This window comes from Fulmarus glacialis, unplaced genomic scaffold (genome assembly GCF_000690835.1).
Source record: "Fulmarus glacialis isolate BGI_N327 unplaced genomic scaffold, ASM69083v1 scaffold41293, whole genome shotgun sequence".
NCBI classification, from domain to species: Eukaryota; Metazoa; Chordata; class Aves; order Procellariiformes; family Procellariidae; genus Fulmarus; species Fulmarus glacialis.
Window position 1 is genome coordinate 1 of NW_009203065.1, and position 19,247 is coordinate 19,247.

The 19,247-nt window shown below is 52.1% G+C and overlaps 1 protein-coding gene across 2 annotated transcripts; it reads right to left on the reverse strand.

Annotated features, from left to right (window-relative positions):
- Positions 1-4,710: 4,710 nt before the first annotated feature.
- On the reverse strand, positions 4,711-11,350 carry LOC104074414 (pituitary homeobox 3). Of its 2 annotated transcripts, none has more exons than XM_009574509.1 (3): positions 11,242-11,350; positions 6,281-6,486; positions 4,711-5,274 (listed from the first exon to the last, which is right to left on the reverse strand). In XM_009574509.1, exons 1-3 carry the CDS (start codon positions 11,348-11,350, stop codon positions 4,711-4,713), a joined length of 879 nt encoding a protein of 292 aa, XP_009572804.1. The 2 variants fall into 2 exon arrangements, with proteins under 2 accessions (XP_009572804.1, XP_009572805.1); XM_009574510.1 differs by lacking the exon at positions 11,242-11,350 and adding an exon at positions 10,273-10,287 and having other exon boundaries at positions 6,281-6,484.
- Positions 11,351-19,247: the final 7,897 nt, after the last annotated feature.

Sequence of the window (19,247 nt, forward strand, 5' to 3'; positions counted from 1 at the left end):
CCGCGGGGGTCTGGCCTCGGCGCTGCTGGGGCGGCGAGGAACGCACCCCCACCCCAGCCTTTCCCGTGCCTGGCTGCAACCAGGTCCTAAAAGGCAATTAAGACAGAAATTAGGTCCACCTTTTACAGCTCTCTTCTACCTACCTGAGCCCAGTTTTTAATATCTCCAGATGAAGCTTGGATGTTCACATCCAGTCTGCCGTTTTCGAATTCTTTGGAGAGACCGTGGTAAAAGCTAGCATGCACCAAGCAAGAGATGTCAGAAGACAAGCCTCCATTGCATTAACAGGAAGAGCCCAACCAAAAGCGGTGTTGTGCTGCTTTTCAGCAGAGAGGGGAAACACTGATGGCAGCCACTGAGGAGACCCAACTGTTCGCTGCACTTTGCATTAGCCTTCAGATAAAGACAGCTACGGGGAAATAGATAGCACAAGCCACGCCAGTGATGGGGACTAGAAGTCTGGCCTTGAATAAGGAAAGCACAAGTAAGAGAGTATTTAGATAAACGGGAATTTTTCAGACCATCTGGGCATGGTGAACTTCACGCAAAGCAATCCCAGAAATATCTGCTGTTATCTACGAGAACTAATGGGGGACAGTGAGGCATGGAAAGACTGTAAAATGCAAGCTTTGTACCCCCCCTTCAAAATGGGGACTGGGGTCAAAAGCCAGGAACTCCTGACAGTTAAATACCCTCACCCACCCACCACCCAAAAAATGCTGGAGCAAATAATCTCTCTACTTATAAGCCGTGGAGATGAGCAGGAGCCATATGGATCTGTCAAGAACAGAATCTGGTCAAAATAATCTGATTTTCCTCTATGACAGAGTAGGAGCATGGTGAAGAAGAGCCCTGGCTGCCATTTAAGTGGCTCTTAAGGATGATGTAGATGGGATGTTGGGTAGGTGCAAAACCCATTGGATAATTATACCCAGAGAGTTATCTATGGTTCACTGTTGAAAAGGAAAGGGTCTGTTGAGTGAAGTTCAGGGACATCTGTTCCGGGTCTGGTTTTGTTTAGCATTTCCACTAATGACCTGGATGATGGAGGAGAATGTGCACTTGCTAAATCTGCAGATTGGGAAGTTTCCAGTGACAAAGTTATTTGCCTAACAGGTCTTTAGAATAAGCAGGACCCTGCTAGAAACCACCTGCTTGGGTTGCAGTGGAGGTACTGGGGACTTGTGAGAGAGGGAGATCCTGGAGAAGGCCTGTATGACACCTGCTGTATTTGTGCTGGACGAGAGAGCGTGATGTCCATGTCCTGGCCCTATGGGGAGGGAGCCGAATGTGGGAGGCTGTATGGGCTCAGCTGCATCAGGAAGGCAGGTGGCATTTGGAAAGCAGGGAACCTTTCCCAGAGCTCTCTGCTGCCAACTTGCTCACTTCTTTATTTACTGTTGGCCATCTCTGGTGTCTGCAGATTTTAAGGTTTTTCCCGAGGTTATGTCAGTTATTTGGTGCCACTTTATAAAGCGCTCTCAGCTCAGGGCTGGTGTGTGGTTTGCCATCTGGTCTGGACCCTACATGGTGCAATACCTCTGACTGCAGAAACAGACCCCACCGTCGTCTTTGTACAGAACAAACTAGCCAGCCTGCAGACCCACTGGCCACACATGTGCAGGCACCAGTTGCCTCGTGTGGGTACTGACTGAGTCTGTCCTGCTCAGAAATCAGACTGGTCTGGCGTAATGTTAATTGAAATGACTGGATGGAAAACCTCAGGCTGAAAAATCAGTACCTAAACTAGATCTTGACTTTTCCCCACTGGCTCCAACCGGAGATCATGAGAACTGTGTGCTGGAGCTGGCCTTCTGCTCTGTATATTTGGGCATATCTTTCATCGGCTGAATCTTTCAACAGTCAGCAGCAGCCAGCCTTGTACATCCACACCCCAACCGAACCTCATCTTCTCTGTGGGACAAGTAGAGGATCTTCACAAGCATCATAGCAACATGGAGAACAACCAAAGCTGCACAGAAACCGCTCAAGGCAAAGCGCAGCTACTAGATCAGGTTAAAAGGGAAGGAGGAGCTCATGTTGCTCTTGGCTTCAGCTGGGGAGAAGAGAAGGAAGAATTTTCTTTCCCTCCATAGACACATCACCCAAATAAAAGAGAAGATGGGTCTCCCTTCAATTTCTTCGCCAGGCAAAGCTGCGTCTTTATCAGAGATGCTTGTTCTGGCTTTGCCGTGTTCCCACCTGTGCTTGAGATCAGCATGGGGTGGAGAGGCAGGGTGCGTGGAAAGGGCGTAAGGGAAGGACCAGGTGTGTAAAAAGCTCAGCTCCTTCACCAAGGAGTAGGAGAGGATTGTGGCACCACCTGGCTTGGGTTATCAGGGAGAGGAGTTGGACTCAGCTGCAAGTCAGGCTCAGTGGAGGAGGGGATATTAAAGAGAAGCCCAGGCCCTTTTTTCTTCCCTTACGGGGAAGAGCTGTGGCAGAGAAGGGAGTTAAGCACCATAGCACAAAGATGAGGCATGTGTTTGGTGGGAAGGCTGCTGGATGGAGGCTCCAGCACAGAATGGAGACTGACCACTGAAGCCACCTCAGCAGCACTGGCGCCCAGTGGCAAGGTAGGATCCAGGTTACAATGAATGGTCTTGTCTTGGATGTGCTACGTCTATGTTTTAGATGTTTATGCTTGATCTTTGAATGCATGTTGCAGATAGGGTTGTGCTTCCAGCGGTAGCTGTTTCAGTGCAGGGTAACTTGGCTCTGTCATTTTAGATTAGCTCAGAGCAAAGAATAATTTTGTTACAGTGAAGTTGGGCTGACATCTATGTCTGCTTTCAGCATCTGCTCACCAATACCTTCAGCAGCAGCTGCTCCCTGTGGAATAGGTTTTGGCAAAGACTGAGTGGCTCATATGATTGGCTTGTGAGGGACCTCTTACTGTGTTCTAGTGAGGATCCCTTCTTAGCAAAGAAATTGCTTCCTCTCTGCGTGCTAACAACGTTGCAGAAACCTGGTTTATGCCAGGTTTGCCTGTCCCATTCATCCAAGTAAGATAGTTTCTTGTGGTGATGTGTGTTTTGAGTTTGGTGGGTTTTTTCCCTAAGAGAAAAGTGAAATATCAGGGTTGTGCCATGTGCCTGATGAAAGGAAAGGAGGCTGCACTGGCTAGGGATGTCCTGCTCCCCTGCTGCACATGGAGCTTCCTTGGGCCCTTGGAGGAACCCGCTGCATCCCTCTGCATTGGCTGAAGCAGCAGGTCCCCCTGGTGCACGGGCATCTCAGGAGAGCCACCTCTGTCTTACAGCTTTCCCAACAGAAACTGCGCAGGGGCGGGCTAGCAGGGCGGGTTGCTGCAGCCGGCCTCTCCCCTGGGGACCGCTGTTCAGAGTGGGAGTGCCTGGAGGGGCTCCCCTGCCCTTGGCTGCTGGGACCCCAAAGCCACTGGCCCCATCCAGCACGGCAGGGAAGCCTGAGCCAGGAGAGGCTCGACCTTCCTGCTGCAGTGGGTGCATGCAGACAGGGAGCAGGGAGGGGGCTTGTTTTCCCCTTCATACTGGGTGCATGGGCTGTTGCTGTCCTGAGGAGCCAGGTGTTTGATTTTTGAGGAGGAGAGATGGCTCCTCCAAACCTCAGGCCCCTATTCCAACTCGGACTGCCTCGTGCTGGCACTCCCAAGGATGCTCACTCTCGCCTGGGCGGCTGGCACTTGATTTCTGAGTCTTCAGACGCAGGTTTGTGCTCTCAATAACCAGACAGGCAGAAGCCTTAAAGGGATTGTGCCAACTTTTATTTTATTATCTTTTTTTGGAAATGGGATTTGGAGAAGGGAAGGGAGGGAGATGTGCAAAGGGGAACTGATTGTTGCAAAAGGGGATGCTTTGGATGTACACCGCCAAAGGTGTTCCTGTCTGACTGGAAATGACCGAAGCATGACAGGCAGGACGCCGCCTTGGTGGATGTGCTTGCTTTACGGGGTTTTTGGTTTTAAGGTCCACTTTGTAGGTTATTTCATGTACAAAACAAAAAAGTATATTTAATGTCTATATATGTATTTGTATATATATAAGACATATATATACACACACACATATTTTATATCCTTACAACTCCCAGTTCCTAAAGGCTTCAAGTCTGAAGGGCCATGTGTATATATGCATTATAAAGAGAGATGCCAATCGACTGAGACAAGGCTTTCCTTACTGGCTGTGTGATAAATAAGTGGGCAAGACGTCTTTAACTGAAATCTCGCACACGTGCAGGGAGAAGGTGTCAGCCAAGCACTGAATGGCAGCCCCTGCATTGCCCTGTCCCTGGCTGTTCCCTGCAGGGGTGGTGTCCGGCTGCCCGTGCTGTCCCGGGGTCTTGGGGAGCTCACTCCTGGGGGGCTCGGAGGGGCAGATTGAAACACACTTGGTTCTGCTGCCCGTGGGTCAGGCACCCTGCACGACGGGGCTCCTATTTCCCCATGGGGCTTCCAGTAGACCGTTTTGGTTTCTTTACCATGAAAGAGGAGGTTTGGTGGGCAAGAGGGGAGGGGTTGGGGAGGGGAAAGACAGTCAAAATTCACCATACGATAGTTAGACAAATCTTCATAGAGGTCCATCTGCCTGCTCGCCGCTCGCTCTTGCTCTCTCTCGCTCTCTTGCTCTCTCGTGTTCACTCTCATTCTCTGCAGGACGTACGCTGTTGTAGGGCTAAAGGTCTCCTTTTGTCAGGCTAAGGTCAAGTCCCTGGTTGGCGGAGGGCAGCCCTTCATACGGGCCTCTCCACGGCGTATTGGCAAGGGCTCAGATTGGAAGCTGCCGTCTGCACCGCCGGGTAGGGGAAGTTAGCGTGCTGCTTGGCTTTCAGCCGCAGGCTGGCCAGGCTGGAGTTGCATGTGTCCCTGTACATGTAGGGGCTGGCTGTTGAGGCGTAAGGACAGGCACTGGATGAGACAGCAGAGTTGAGGCTCGGGCTGTTCAGGTTGTTGATGTTTCCCAGGTTGTTGAGGCTGGACGCCGGTACTCCGGTCACCGCGGAAGGGACCATAGATGAAGGCATGGTCATCGAGGCGATGGAGCTGGGTGGGGAGAACATGGGCTGGGAGGAGAGGGGACTGACGTTCATGGAGTTGAAGAATGGGAAGCTCTTGGCCGAGAGCGGGCTGGTGGCGAGCCCCTTCGTGGCCCAGTTGTTGTAGGAATAGCTGGAATACATGTCGTCGTAAGGCTGCATCAGTCCGTTGAACTGGGCTCCAAAGCTGTTCTTGCACAGTTCGGCCTGTTGGTTCCTCTCCCGTTTCCTCCACTTAGCTCTGCGGTTTTTGAACCAGACCTGCGAGAGAGAGAGGGAGGGGATGGGAATTGCTCTGGGCTGTACCTGGAAGAGGCCTTGCCCCGGTCTCTTTGCACAGCAAGGTGAGAGCTGTTGAAGGGCCAGGGATGCTCCCAGGGAGCTGGGAGGCTGAGCATCAGGAAAGGGTTGCAGCAAGATGTCTGGGCTGCAAGGGTCATCTCCCAGGGAGAATCACCACCTAGATCAAAATCCAACCATTGCCATTTTACAACGCACAGAATAACCCACCTCACTCAACAAACGGATGCCCTTTATTCGGGGAAAAGGGAGGAAAATACTTGCTGTATTTCCAAGTGACCACAGCCCAGGAGGAGGGGTTGGGGTTGTGTGACGTGGGACAAAGTATTTGGGGGATGTGGTTTGAGAGCTGCTGAGTGCAGGAAATAACCTCTCTTGTTTTGACTTCACCTCAGGACCAGCTTGGGGTGGGGTGTTGGAAGTCTGTCTTCTAAAAGGAAAATCTATTAGTGTTGGAGGGACTCAAACAATATAACTTCCTAGAGCGTGGAAGCTGCTGGAAGGGTATTCATGGTGCTGCTAACTCATATTTCTAGTAGCAGAGAGAAGCTCTCATTCCAGCTGGAGCCCTGCCACACTACGCCTGTGACTGCACAGTGGTTTGGGAACACCAAAGACTGCCCTCCAGCAAGGCTAAGGCTGGGGGATGATGGCACTGCAAGGAAGGGGTCTGCTGGGTCAGGGCAGCCAACTGGTGGGGCTCTGTGGGGCAGAGCCTGGGCTTTGCATCTCCCTGCGTTATTGCAAGGTAGCACTGCACGGGGAAGGCACCACCAGCATGGGGTACGTGTGTGGCTGGATGTATCAAATCTCGGATGTAGAGCCTGGTGAGGTGTTTTCAAGACAGGGAAATTTTCTAGTGCCACTAATTCCTTCCTTGGTTTGGGGACAGCTTGGTGGCTTATATCACAGCCGGCTTCCTCCCTACAAGCTTGGGCCGGGGAAGGTGGGAGAGCTGCAGTCCTACCCGGACTCGTGCCTCCGTCAGGTTGGTCCAGACTGCAATCTCCTCCCTGGTGCTCATGTCTGGGTAACGGTTTCTCTGGAAAGTGGCTTCCAGCTCCTGGAGCTGCTGGCTGGTGAAGTGCGTCCTCTGCCTCCGCTGCTTCTTCTTGAGCGAGCCGTCTTCAGGGTTGGAGTCGTCCGTCTGGTTTTGCTGGGACTTCTCGGTGTCTGTGTGAGAAACAGAAAGATGGGCGAGATCCCCTGAGTTAACTCGGGGGCTTTCATGCATTTGGGGTGCCTGTCCTTGGGGCAACCAGTGCACGATCAGTGAGGTCCCCCTCCACTGTGGCCACCAGCAGCTCCAGCTGCACGCACAGGAGTGGTCCCGTCTCCCTCCCTCCCCCTTGTGAGCAGGCATCCACCCTGCACCAAAACCAACGGCCACTTGATGCAGCACGGCCTGCCCTCGTTTAACCCCAGTAATGGATGTCAGCTTCCAAGTGACTGGATTTGGATTTGCCAAACTTCCAATCTCGGGTTTTCATTTGTTGCACTTAAGATGGGCGATAGTGACAGAACTTCCCCAGGCCAGCAGTTTCCTACTCTGCTTAAAACTCTCTGCCTAAGGTGCCCTTTAGAAAAACTGAACAGAAATTGCCACTTATGACACAGCAAAAGTTCAGTAGTGGTTTTGTGGGCAAGTAATGGGAAAAGGCAAATTGCCAATGATAGCAGGTTGACGCTCTTAAATTAACTAAATGTGAGGAGCACAAATTTTTATCCTTCTTCCCTTCTTACTCCTCTACCTTCTTACTTAGGTGCACATATTTTTATTTTTAAAAAGTAGGAAAAGGCCTCTCTTAGACCTTACCATGAAGTACTCCAGCATCTCCCTGTCCTTCCACCCCTGCCCTCCTCCTCACTCGGAGATCTCTCTCCTAGAGGCAGCATCTTTCATTTTGTTCCCCCTTAAATGAACATCTTGAAACTCCCCAGTGTTCCCACTGGTATCTAACTGAAAAGTACAGCTCAGCCTCCTCCTAGGCATTAAGCCCAGCCTTAACGCTGAGCTTTGGGCTGCCATGGCTGGAGGTGGGCAGCCATGTACTTCCCTGTGCCACAGCCCCTCCTGGGGCTGTCGGTACTCTGCAAACGGGCAGAATGCAAATATAAATATCTTCCATCATCAAACAAAAATGTCACATTTGAGCACTTGGGCAATCTATGGAAGACAGCTCCAGGGAGGAAAGCTACAGCTTGTGTTTAATTCTGCTGGGAACCAAGACAAGTGACCATAGAAGAAAATTATTCCAGTGAAAATAAATAATTTCTGATGTTCACCTCCTCCTTCCTCTGATCTAGAAGCAAGATGAAGCAGTTCCAGCTGAAAACTGGTTTTCAGCAGGGAGGGGAGGTGTTCTTTTACAGTGGGAAATACTCAGCTAAACTAAGTAGAAATTATTGCAGTTGCCAAACTGTTGCATCTGGGAGAAGAACCTTTAAAAAATCCTGGCATCACTCCGCTGAGATTCAGATTAAAAGGATTTTTTGTTTGGTTGTGTTTTTTTAAGTGGAAGCTAGCTTAAAAGGCTTCAAAGTCCAGAGAAATCCTAACATGGAAGGTGTCTCTTAAAAAGCAGGGTGTCTCGTACAGCCCCTTAAAAAGCAGGGAGGCAAGAACACAGTAACCTGGAATACAGCTGGGTGAGGAAAGAAAGGGTTCCTCAAGTCAGATGGATGTGATCTGGAAAAACACGCCCCATAAAATCTAACTGGAAAGGAGAGAGCCTAAGAGAGGCTGAAAAGCACCTGAGCCCCGACAGAGAAAGGACTCTGCTGCAGGACAGTGCTGCACCAACAGCAGGTGCTTTAATGGAGCCCAGCCCTGGGAGACACTCCTGTCCCAGGAACCTGGTGCCGCTACCCCATTCCCGTGGCAGTGTGTTAATTCAGAAACTTCTCCCTGCTGTTCCTGGGAAAACCCTCCTTGCACCTGCCTCCCTCCAAAGGGAGCAATGCTGGAGTCACAGAGAGCATTTGCAGGGAAGGCACTTGCTCTTCTTGGAGGAAAGCCTGTGTGCGGTCAGAGAAGGTTTGTTTCTATGGGTCTACATCGCACTGTGGGTTCCCCACAGGCTCCCCACTAGCTGCCTCCGCTGCTGTGGCACGTTTAATGCTATCCACCAGCAGGAAAGCTAATGCAAGGGGAGCAAGCTGGCTATTGCTCACAACAGCAGGGTGCAAGCTGGTTCTGCTGAGCAGGAAGGTGCTGTCTCCCGTTCCCAGTGCCAGGACCAGCTCGTGTTTCCATCCAGGATGTACCCGCAAGAGAACTTTCCCAGTGCACTCTTGAAACAGGAGAAGCCATAGGACCTGAAAAGTGGAACGGTAGGAGCTGGCTGTGGTCTCGTGGTACTCTCCTCATTCCCATGAGCATTTTTATGTAGGGATCCCACATTCGGTAGAACTCTTGGAAGCATGCTCTTAACGTGGATCTTTTTTTTTTATAGTGGTTCTTGCCAAGGAGATAAATCTGATTTCTCTAGCTCAGTGCTCTAAGCCAGTGTTGGAAGAGGGAGATTCCCGCATTATCCATCTCTAAAACAGATTAAAAGGGGAGCGATGCCACCACGTCTGAGCTAGTTATTAGGAATGGCTCAGTACAGATGAAGAGACAACATTTGGTTTGTTTGCTCATCTGCTAAGTCTGGGTTAATTAAGAGCCTGACGCATGCAGGAGATATGTTCCCATGGGAGCCCCGGACAAATGCAGATTTCCAAAGGGGCTGCTGCGAAGCAGGAGGCTGTGCCCTCATCGGGAGCTCCTGCTCAGGACTGCCCTTCTTCACGCAGGAAGAAACTATACCGAGAGGGAAGGAGAATGGAGTGAAGGTACCACTGGCTTATGGGCTGCATCTGGGTGGAAGATGCAGTATCTTGCTTTGGTATTCGTCTTCTCCATACCTTCTGGTGTAGAAGTTTCCATAAATCTTGTGAAGTCCAAGAAGATGTAGGAATCCTGACATTGAGCCTAGAAAAAATCTCTGCAGCTACATGTTCCTCTGACTGTCCTCTCCGTTTCTGTACCTGCTACCTGTGGCTCTTCCTGAGCATTGCTTATAGGGAGTGTCATCTCCGTTTCTGCTTCTTCTCTAGGCAGGGGAAAAGGGCCCTCTGTAAATGGTGCAGAGCTTGGGCATTGCAGTGGGGACCAAAAGCGTGGCAATATGGGGAAACAAGGGACCCTGCAGGAAGGACGGACCCTGTGAGTGCCCTGAATCCGTGCTGAGGAGCAGAATACAAACCACACCACACCGTCGGAGGACACTCGGGATCTCTGAGAGCTGAGCCCAGACAAGCAAGGTTCGTGCTCCCTTCCTCAGGATCTCTTACTTTGCGGATGAAGGAAGCGGAGCCAAGGAGGAGTAAGGAGGCTGCTCTCTTGAGGAGAGGCAAAAAGTGCCAGAAGCGCAGCCCTGCCCCGTCCCGGGCAGCCCTCGGTGGCACGCTCTGCTCTGCCTGACACTGGTGACGTGTGGCTGCCATCGGCCTCTCTGGTGCGAACGCACAAGCTGCGAGCCTCTGCGTGCAGGTAGCGCTGGCAAACACCCGCCTCTCAGAACCATTTTATTTCTAGGCCGTTTAAGACAGTGGGGAGTGACGTAGCCAGGAACTCGGCGTTTATTGTCAACCCAAAATAGGTTGTGGAATATATCTCGTGCACGTTCGCCCACTCAATGAAATGACTGCAGTCATAGCTGGAATTAGCTGCTCATGCCTAATGGAAAAAAGTCAGCTCCTAAATTGGCAGTTCTGTGGCGTGCCAGGGTGGGCTCGATCGGGAAGGCCACTTGAATGGAGACGACTTTGAATGCATCCAAAGGCTGACGAAGAGCCACTGAGCTTGGGGATGTGCCCAACTAAGGTATGCGTGCAGTGGGGAATTCGGCGCGTGGATTCTCTGACCATAGTTATCCCAGCGTAACTCCCTTCATGATACTTACTCTGGGGAATTTTAATCTGCATCATTATGCTTATTAGCTTTTGCACGCGGGTGAGCCTGGAGGCTTTATGCGGGGAGTAGCAGGCTGTCCCCGGCCCTCGCCTCCCCTCGCGCTGGCACTGGCAGCTTTGCATTGCCCTGCCGCATCCAGAGCAACAAGGGATGGAGCAGTCACAGGACATATACAAAATCCAGGGGAAGCCATAGCATTTGGTAGCTGATTTCTGAGCAGGTGTGAATGGTGATGTTTCTTCTTCAGAGCCTGATAAAAATGCGGTAGGCCTGGGGTTTGTTCAGCCTTTGGGAATGGTCAGAGGCACCTCCTTGGGACAGGAGCAGCCCACTGCGGAGCCTGGCACCAAGGCACAAGTGACCAGGCTTTTTCAGTTAAAGCAGGGGCAAGACAGTATTTCTCTTCCTTCTTATTGCCTGAACCTGGAAAGTTCAGCCTAAGGTTAACCTATAGCATGGAAAGTTTCAACCTAAGCAATTTTAACACAGTTTAAAAACCAAAAAAGGGGGGTGTGTGGTGTGTGTGTGCAATTTATAATTAGGACTAGTCTTCTGTGCCTTGGATGAGATTTCCCATGTTGCGGGGAGAGCTCTCCTGCTCTGGGGACCCGGTTTAGGCAAATACAATAAAATCTTGGTTGGGCAGTGACCCAGCTTGCCTGACTCCTGCCTGCCACGGGCTGTGCCCTCTGTCAGCAGTGGCTTCCTGCAGCCGGGGTCAGGCAACCCCATCGCCAGGACGGTGCTCTCGCCCTCCCGATGGCTGTCATTGTGATACGCACCCCTAGGCCTCCCCCCTGCTTGCTGGGACAGCTGTGCCACCATGGCACTGTGCTGGCTCGTGGTACGAGAGGAAGCTCAGCGTGTCCCCGGGAGCACTGCAGCCAGCTCCCGCAAGCCACTGGACACCCGGATCCACCCACAGGGATAGGTCGGGGCCTCTCTTGCATCTTGAGCCTTGCACTCACCGCTGTGGTCCTGCCCTTTGCAGCTGTGCTCGTGCTGAGGGGTTCCAGAGTCCGAGAGAGACAAGGCTGGGCTGCGAGCCTCCGCGTCTGCCAGCAGGTTGAAATCCATGGGGCAAGGATGGGTGGTGGAGGAGGAGGAATCTGAAAAAGCAGCGGGCACAGGGTGATTAGGGAGATGAATCTGTGTGTGTGACCTCTCCCCACCCCCTCCAGGAGGGACTTGCCAACCCTTGAGGAAAGGTCTAGGAAAAGCAAAGGATCCCTGTGTGATCCTTGGACCCCTTTGAATTTCCTGGCTGGAAAATGGACATGCCAGGCTTTCTGCTGAGCTTCCCTATAAATCAAAGATCATCTAGTGACACTTCTATTTGCAGCCTTCAGAGAAAGAGCCTCCAATTTATAGGTGACATTCAGACTGAAATAGCAACACTGGGAGCATGCTGTGTAACGGAGATCTGAGGAAGTGGTTCTGGGCCAGCCAAGGGCTGTTAGCACCTTCCCCAGACATCCCGCCTCGCCCAGCTTCCCTCCTCTTTCTCCCTGGCTTCTCCACAAACCAGTCAAGCCCAAGTAAAGCTGTCCAGAGAGCACTAACACAGATGTACACGCACACATCCCAACAGAAAAGCACTCCTGTGCGTGGCACTGACAGGAAGGCACATCTGCCGCCACAGCCGCTGCCATGAGCAGGGACCTGGGGCAGTGCAAGTGGAATCCTTTGGGGTACATAAGGATCTCTGGAGCCTGAATTAACAGGGGAATCGCATTACACACCCTTGGGTGCCTGGGAATGAGTGATCCTGGCTGCAGCAGCAGCTCGCTTCCAGCCATAGGTCATCCTGGCTGAAGGTTCCCCGTGTCCCCTCAAGTGACTGTCCTGTGCCCGTGAGCCACCTCCCCTGGCTGAAAGCATCCCAGCTGGGAAGGTGGCGGTGCTGCTCTCCGCAACTGCAGGCACCACTGGGACTCCTCTACCACCTCTTTCCACACCTCTCTGTGCCAGGATCAATTATTCTCATCATGCTCTTCCTTGAGGTCCCTGTATTGTCCAAAAGAGCTCAGCTGAGAGCACCACTTTGTTCTGGACCGCACTGGACGCTCATGAAGAGGCAGGCGTGAAGCAGTAAGTGCTACAAGCCCAGCCAGATCACCTTGGAAAGGTGAGCTGGCCCTGCGTTAGCCCTTAATCTGAGTTTCGGATCATAACCCTGCCGTACGCAGGACGATGCATTGCCACCAATGCAGGTGTAATGGTTTCTGAAGGCTGGACTGCTTCGAGGGGACCACAGCGGCTCCTGAAACTCCAGTCACCCCAGCTAATACCTCACCTTCCCTGCTAGGCAGCCTCTCACTCTAAAATGTAACAGCAGCTGATGCACAATGCTGGGGAACTGGGACCCCTGGGTTTAGGGGGGTTTGGACCAGGTGTTTGGGACTTCCAAACTGCAGGTGGAGGTCAGTTGTGAAGACTGGATTCTAGCTGGTGAAGGATTGCCCGGCCCCTCAAATCCATGCGTATTGGGGAGGGAGCCTGCTGAAGGCAGTATTTCGTCTGGACTGCGCTAGCGTTTAGACATGTAAACAAGAGATTAATCACATAGCTGTTGCACCTCCTTTGGAGGTGGATGACAGTGACTAAGAATGTATTTTCAGAGCTGTCTAAAACCTCCTGTCAATTTGAGCAGGGCTGCTGCCAGGGCCCTTGGCAAGGCTGACCCCCATACCTGTAGTGTGCTTCCCAGGCCGTGGGGAGAGGGCAGGGAGCCATTTCTAATGGTTATTCGCCTGGTTTTTGCAGCAGATCTCGCTCACAAAACCCTCAGCAGTTTCCCTTGCTCTCCCCTTCACTTGACCTCCAACCCCAGCCTTTCCCAGGCGCTGACGAATCTGTCTCGACACCGGCCTCCATCTGCGCTCTCCAAAAACAGCATCTAAGGAAGGGACATGGTGCTGGTTTCCCAGACCTTTGCCTCGCTCCAGGCTTCTCCTCTCCTATGGGAGAGAAGTGGCAGGGGCTCTGTCTTTGCCGTGAGGCTGGTTTCCATTTCCACCTCGCGGCGAGCCTGACCTTTGATGTCCGCCGGCTGTGTAAGCTCCTGGCAGCAGCAGGGCACAGCCCTGTTGCTTTTTGCCATGTGTACGTACACGAAGTGATGTGACAGGGGCTGTGTTTTCTTTAATACCTTTGCATGGAGTAGGGGGAGTCCATCTGCTGCTGATATTGCCATGGCTTTTAGCATTACTCTCGGAATTATGCAGAAACGCGCAGGGAATTAATTCCATGGATTAAGTCTTGATTAAGATGTGTGTCACTTTGCTGTCTCAGAATTTATTAAGAGCCCTTCTTGAGGCGGCGGCAGATGGAATTTCTGCCCAATGTTTGTAGATGATAATTTCCCCTCTTCTACAGCCATTTGCATATGATTGCATCTGTCAAGCACAATTTCCTCTCTTCTAGGGCTTGACTCTGTACTGGACCAGATTTAAGGAGGAATTCAGAATCCTGCCTTGCTGTAACTGAAGGACAGTGTCCTCCTGCACAGGGTCCTGTTTGCTTTGAGACTCTTTTTGCACATCTAGCATTACTTCCATCTGTGCAAACTAGAGTGGAGATGGGAAAACCAGGGGGGAGTATTTTACAGCTGGTTCCATAGGTGTAACTGACAACCCAAGGTACGGCTCAGGGGAACCCAGTCCCGGTATTGACAGTTCGTGCCCCATCCTGAACCGCACCAGTGCAGTGGTTACGAGGTTGATCCAAGCCACACAACATAGCGTGCTTGGCCTGCCTCAGAAGTGGAGCGGGCACCTAGATTAAAACTGGTTTTAAAGTGTGGCCCATATTCAAGTTGAAACTGGGACTTGCGGCTCAGAACAAGTTTGCTTTTTGAACTGAATTTAAAAATAGGAGGATTTCAGAGAGGAGATCTTGTATGTATATATGTAATTACATACCTATTGCATGTACCCTACATGGTGGCATCAAGGAAGGCCTTCTCAGCTCACTGTGAGCAGGTCAGGGAGAAGCAAAAGCAAAGGGAGAAGGGGATCTGCTCGGCACAGTTATGAAGGACCGCAGGAAAAGTCTGCGATGGGGACAGCACGTGAGCTCTGTACCAATGTATTTACCCAAAGGCAACCCTATGCCACTGCCACAAAAGGCTGTAGGTATTATTCTAGAGTATACAGCCCTTTTGGATTTAATTAAAGGAGCTTTCTTCCACATTGGCTAGATCTTGCTGTAGGCAGAGACATTAAGAAAGCCAACACTAAACCTTCATGGCACTTCTACTAAGTTGTTTGCCTGGTCTCAGGGAGTTACTGAAATTGGCACCTCAAAAATGTCTTTAGACAAAATCAAATTTATCATCTGCATCTGAGTCTTTTAATATAAAAGAATGGTTTCTTTACGGACAGCTCCTGTACTAGAAACATGCAGCCAGGCTTGCTCAGAGGTTTCACTTTTGTAAAACTAGCCCTGGCTCTTAGCCTGCTCTGGCACCTGTAACTCCTTCCATCGAGGTATGTAATTGCTCCCAAGATAAAGGTTCCCAAATCAACACGCCTTTTCTTCCAGTCACTACCCATGTGCATGCTTTCCCTGGCTGCCACGTGACGATGCCAGCGGCCACCTCTGCAGGTCCCTCCAGCCAGATGGGGAGCTGCTGTCCCTGCCCCATGGGCACGGTAGAGGGCAGGGGAATTCAGCAGCTCTGGCTCCAGGCTTTTTCTCCTTTTGGATTCACCCCCTTTCTATTTCCGTGTCAGTGCCAGGCTGCCCAAGGCAAGGCCATTAGGGCAGGAGGAGGAGGGCACTTCTACATGAGGAGGGCAACCTTGTTTACCCAAAAAGAGCAAGCGAGGGTCCCCGTGACCTCTCTCCTGGTTCTCAGTAACATGCTGCTCCATCACCCGGGAGCAAAGATGCCTTCGCTTGTTTTTTTTGGAGGGGCGGGAAGGAAACATAAAGGCTGACTGTGAGCCAAGTAAGGCTAATTATAGTGGTGGCTTTTGTGATGTGGACGTTGCCTGCTGAGAGCTGCCTTCAGATTGACAAGTGCGTGCTGCTCAACTCCCTGTGCTACCGTCAGGGAGCAGGCTACCTGCCGAACCTGCTTCAGCAGGTTGATCTGGAGGGGGGAAAAGCTGTCTCTTGGGTTGTTTTGGTGTTATTTGGCTTCCCATGGGCATGCAGGGGTGCTTCAGCAGGGACCTGGTACTTGGGATCCCTAGGCAGCAGCACAAAGACCGCTCGTGACCTGTGGGCAGGGAGGAAGCCCAGCCAGCCGGGCTCCCTCCAGCAGATCGGCACGGCCCCACAGACCTGTGGGCTTCCCCCACCGCCCGTGCCTCCGGCCAGGGCCATGGTAGCTGCAGCCTCTGCTTGGGATTGCTGATCTCCACAAAGGGTTCAGGGTTATCCCTCAGGCTGAAAGGTGCTCTGCAATCAGTTGGGGGGGAAGGTGTCTTTTCCTTCCATTCCCTGAGGTGAAGGTATGATGTTACACTAGATGTCTCAGGGTCAGAGCTGTCTCTTCCTGCTCCATCAATCCCAGAAGTCAAACTGCTGGGAGTAACTAGATTCCCGATGGAGTCTGGCTGGTTGCTTCACTCCTCTCATGCTCACGTTCCCTGTGTGCTGGCTTACTTTTAGCAGAGAGAAACAGTTGGGACTCTATTTAACTGCACATTTTCAGGAAGATCATCTGCCTCTGTACTTTGGTTCCCCGGAGGGGCTGAGCTAAGGTGGAGCAGCCCCTGTCTCTTCCTCTGCCCCATGTCAAGGGGGAAGGGGCTGAGGCTGCGCCCTCCTGGGCTGTCCCCCCTAGGAGAGCTTTTTGTTCTCCGGACTCACGCATTGGTTCAGGGGATGGTGCCATCAGAGTGCCTGCAGGCTGGGATTTCAAGTGCCACAGAGTGCACAGAACATGAATCGCACAGCGACCCAAGCGCCAGGCTCTCTTCACTGGCCAACACGAGTGCTGCCTGCGAAGGGCTCGTTCCCTGCAGCTAGAAAGCAAAAAGGATGGGACGCAGGACAAGAGTTAATCTTCGTTTCCTCAAGACTATAGAAATACAACTATGGGGAGACCAGGGTCACCCACTGCTAAACATCTCAGTGTAGCTTTAAGTCTCTAATCTTAATGGAATTGCAGCAGGAACCAAGAGTGACCATTAATCACTGGAAGATAAACAGCAGCAGCCAACTGGTGACCCAGAGCACAGAGCCATTACGGGACAGGAGAGCAAGCTCCCTGCCTCCAAAAGCTTCAGGCTGTGCACAGCCCCAGGCTGGCTGAGCAGCGCTTTTGGGCGCACACTCAGAAATGGATCATTGACCTCCAGCAAGCGCTGAGTCACAGGTTATAATAAACTTTATTTCTTGATTTAGTCCTTGCAGTTGGGCACCTAACCCCTGAGCTCCAGCACTGGGTGGTTTCGTAGTGGTGTATGCTGCTTTGAAGCCTGGAACGTGGTTTGGGTTTTTTTTCCTCCTATCAGTAGGAATTGCCAAAGCTCCCTGAGGCGCTTGGTATCTTACTGCTGTCAGAGCAAGTTGCCTGGGTTTGCTGGCACTGCCCCGAACACGGTGTGGGCTGCAAGAGCATCGCCGGCAGCGCGTGGTGCTACGCTAACCGCAGCAGCCCGGGCTCTTGCTGCCGGGCTTCCTGCCTGCAGCTAGCAGCACGGGCTGGCTTTCTGAGGAGGGTGTCCAGGCTGTTTCCACTCTCATCTCTTTTTGTGTGTGGCTCCATGGAGAAGTTCCCGATAACGTGAGGCAGGGAGAGAATGGGGAGATAAGGTGCTGTCACTGACTTGGCTTATGATGTAGGTAAAACCACTCAGCTGTTCTGGGACTCCATCCTTCATCTCAGAAATGATGTTAATGAGCCTATCTGAGCTGGTAGAGGCAATGAAGCAAAATTCCTTTAAGTGCTTCCAGATCCTCAGATAACAGGTGCTAGGGAAATGCCCAGCCATGCTGGACACTGCCTAATGCATTCCCTGGGGGCTGGCAGCAGCCTGCAAGGTGAGAGCAAGTTGCTCGCTTCCTCCACTTCGACAGGAGCCTCCAGCTGCAGAGGAGGGTGACGGCTGAAACTGGGCTGCAGAGGGTTAATAAATCACCCGTATTCCGGAGGATTATCACAATGGAAACGTCCCAAGGATTGACAGCTCCATACCCATGTCCGCAGCAAAAAAAGCCCACAATGGAATGTGTCCCGTTCGCTTATTTGATGGGCTGCACCGTGCCCCCGCGCCGGGGAAGCACCCTGCTCTAACCATGCCCCGTACATAACGCATCGTCCTCCCTGATGGGTGCGTCTGCGGCCCCAGGACTAGACCAGGGCAGACCCTGCTGAGCTAAAGCATGGGGGTCTGCAGAGACAGGGTGACACACTTGGGCTTGGCTTAAATTAAACTATTTGCATTAGTATCTTTGGACCCCAGTGCTGCCCTTAGCCTACCTGGTTGGTTTTCGAAATGGCACCCAAAATTTGGAAATGAAGAGCTAATCCTAACACAGAAGGAAAGTCCTGCCAGACTTCCTGCAAAGTTGTTTTTCTCCTAAACTAAATGTTCATGTTTCTTGCACTCTTGCAAGCATTGCATGGCGGGTCTCGCCATGTCCGGCTGGGTTTCTGGTATCCCTTGAATGCCCTGCCTCGGTGGGGCTTTCGGCATCTTGGCTCCATCAGCCAGGACTGGGATTTTCTTTCTGACAGGCTATGCAGTTATATTAATAAAGCTGTGCTTTGTTATGGCTTATTTTGTTTGTTAGGCATCTGGAACAAAATAAATCAGCAAAGGCTCAGTTTTGCCCGAACGAATTGCAATCGCACAAAGCTGCTGGCTCGGTGAGGCTCCACAGCACAGGAGTGCTGGGAGTGTGAGCACAGGGCAAGAAAAGTCCTTCGGAGAAATTAATCCCTTTGCTTTGGGGAAGGGAGAAAAGAGGCTGATTTCAGTAAGAAGCTCTGCCTGGGAGAATCTCACGACCGAAACAAAAGACCCGCTAAAGCAGAGCGCCGGCGTTTGCCTGGCTGGCTGTGTGGACGCTGCTCGTCCCTGCCTGCCCTTGCCCGCTCCCGCAGCGCCGGCAGGCTGGCTCCAAAGCGACTCGTGCCAGCGCTGCGGGATCTGCCTGCGTCTGCACGGGAGAAATAGCTGCACAGCCCCAGCGTACAAGGGACTGTGACCTCCCCTTGCACCCCAAGCTGAGCAGAAGCGGAGCCGGCAGCGAGACGAGACAGCTGCAAACGAGGATGCCGGGCAGGAGTGAGAGGCACACTCGCAGGGCGCCGGGCACGCGCTGCTCGCGCAGCAGCAAAGGGCAGCAGGGGCTGGCATCAGCAGATCGGTATGCGTTGCTGTATTTATTTGGGCGATTGTATGAATTTGACTAATTATTCCGGCAGCCACAGGAAACTGGCCCTATTCCCGTGGGGGCTGCGCTCGCAGCAGCATGGCAGGGTCATTGCTGTATCTCTGTGGCCGTAAAGTTGGCCCATTTTAGGGAGGTTCAGATAGCAAGATCAAGGACTGGAGCTCTATGACTCCAGCTGCTGTCAGGAGTTTTGTATGCAGATGGAGGGCAGCGGATGACTCAGACGTTACCGAAGATGTAAATGATTCCCACAATTAGTAAACAAGCTCAAGAAAGCCCCTAATCAAGCGTGTGATGCAGGGGGTTGAAGGTCAGGAAGCATCCCACCATGCCATCGGCACGTCACACCCTTACGGCTGGCCGACCTCGGTGTGCTGTAGAGCTGCCTGCATCCGCCATCCGTCAGCACTTCTGCTAGAAATCCTTTCTGGAGAAGTTTGACTTGATCATAAACATTTGTTCTGTGACAAAACTTGGCAAAACCGGCAGCTAGAAAGCAGCTTTTTTTTAGGGGGGTGGTGCTGGATCGTTGTTTTAAAACAACCTGGTGGAGCCCAGAGGGTTGCAGGGCTGCAAAGGGAAAAGTAGCGACTGCTAAGGGTGGCGTGATGGCCCC

Coding starts and splice junctions, on each gene's coding strand:
- LOC104074414 (XM_009574509.1), bottom strand. CDS start 11,350: ATGGATTTCAACCTGCTGGCAGACGCGGAGGCTCGCAGCCCAGCCTTG. Junction 6,487..11,241: donor CAAAGGGCAGGACCACAGCG/GTGAGTGCAAGG, acceptor TTTCTCACACAG/ACACCGAGAAGTCCCAGCAA. Junction 5,275..6,280: donor TGACGGAGGCACGAGTCCGG/GTAGGACTGCAG, acceptor TCTCTCTCGCAG/GTCTGGTTCAAAAACCGCAG.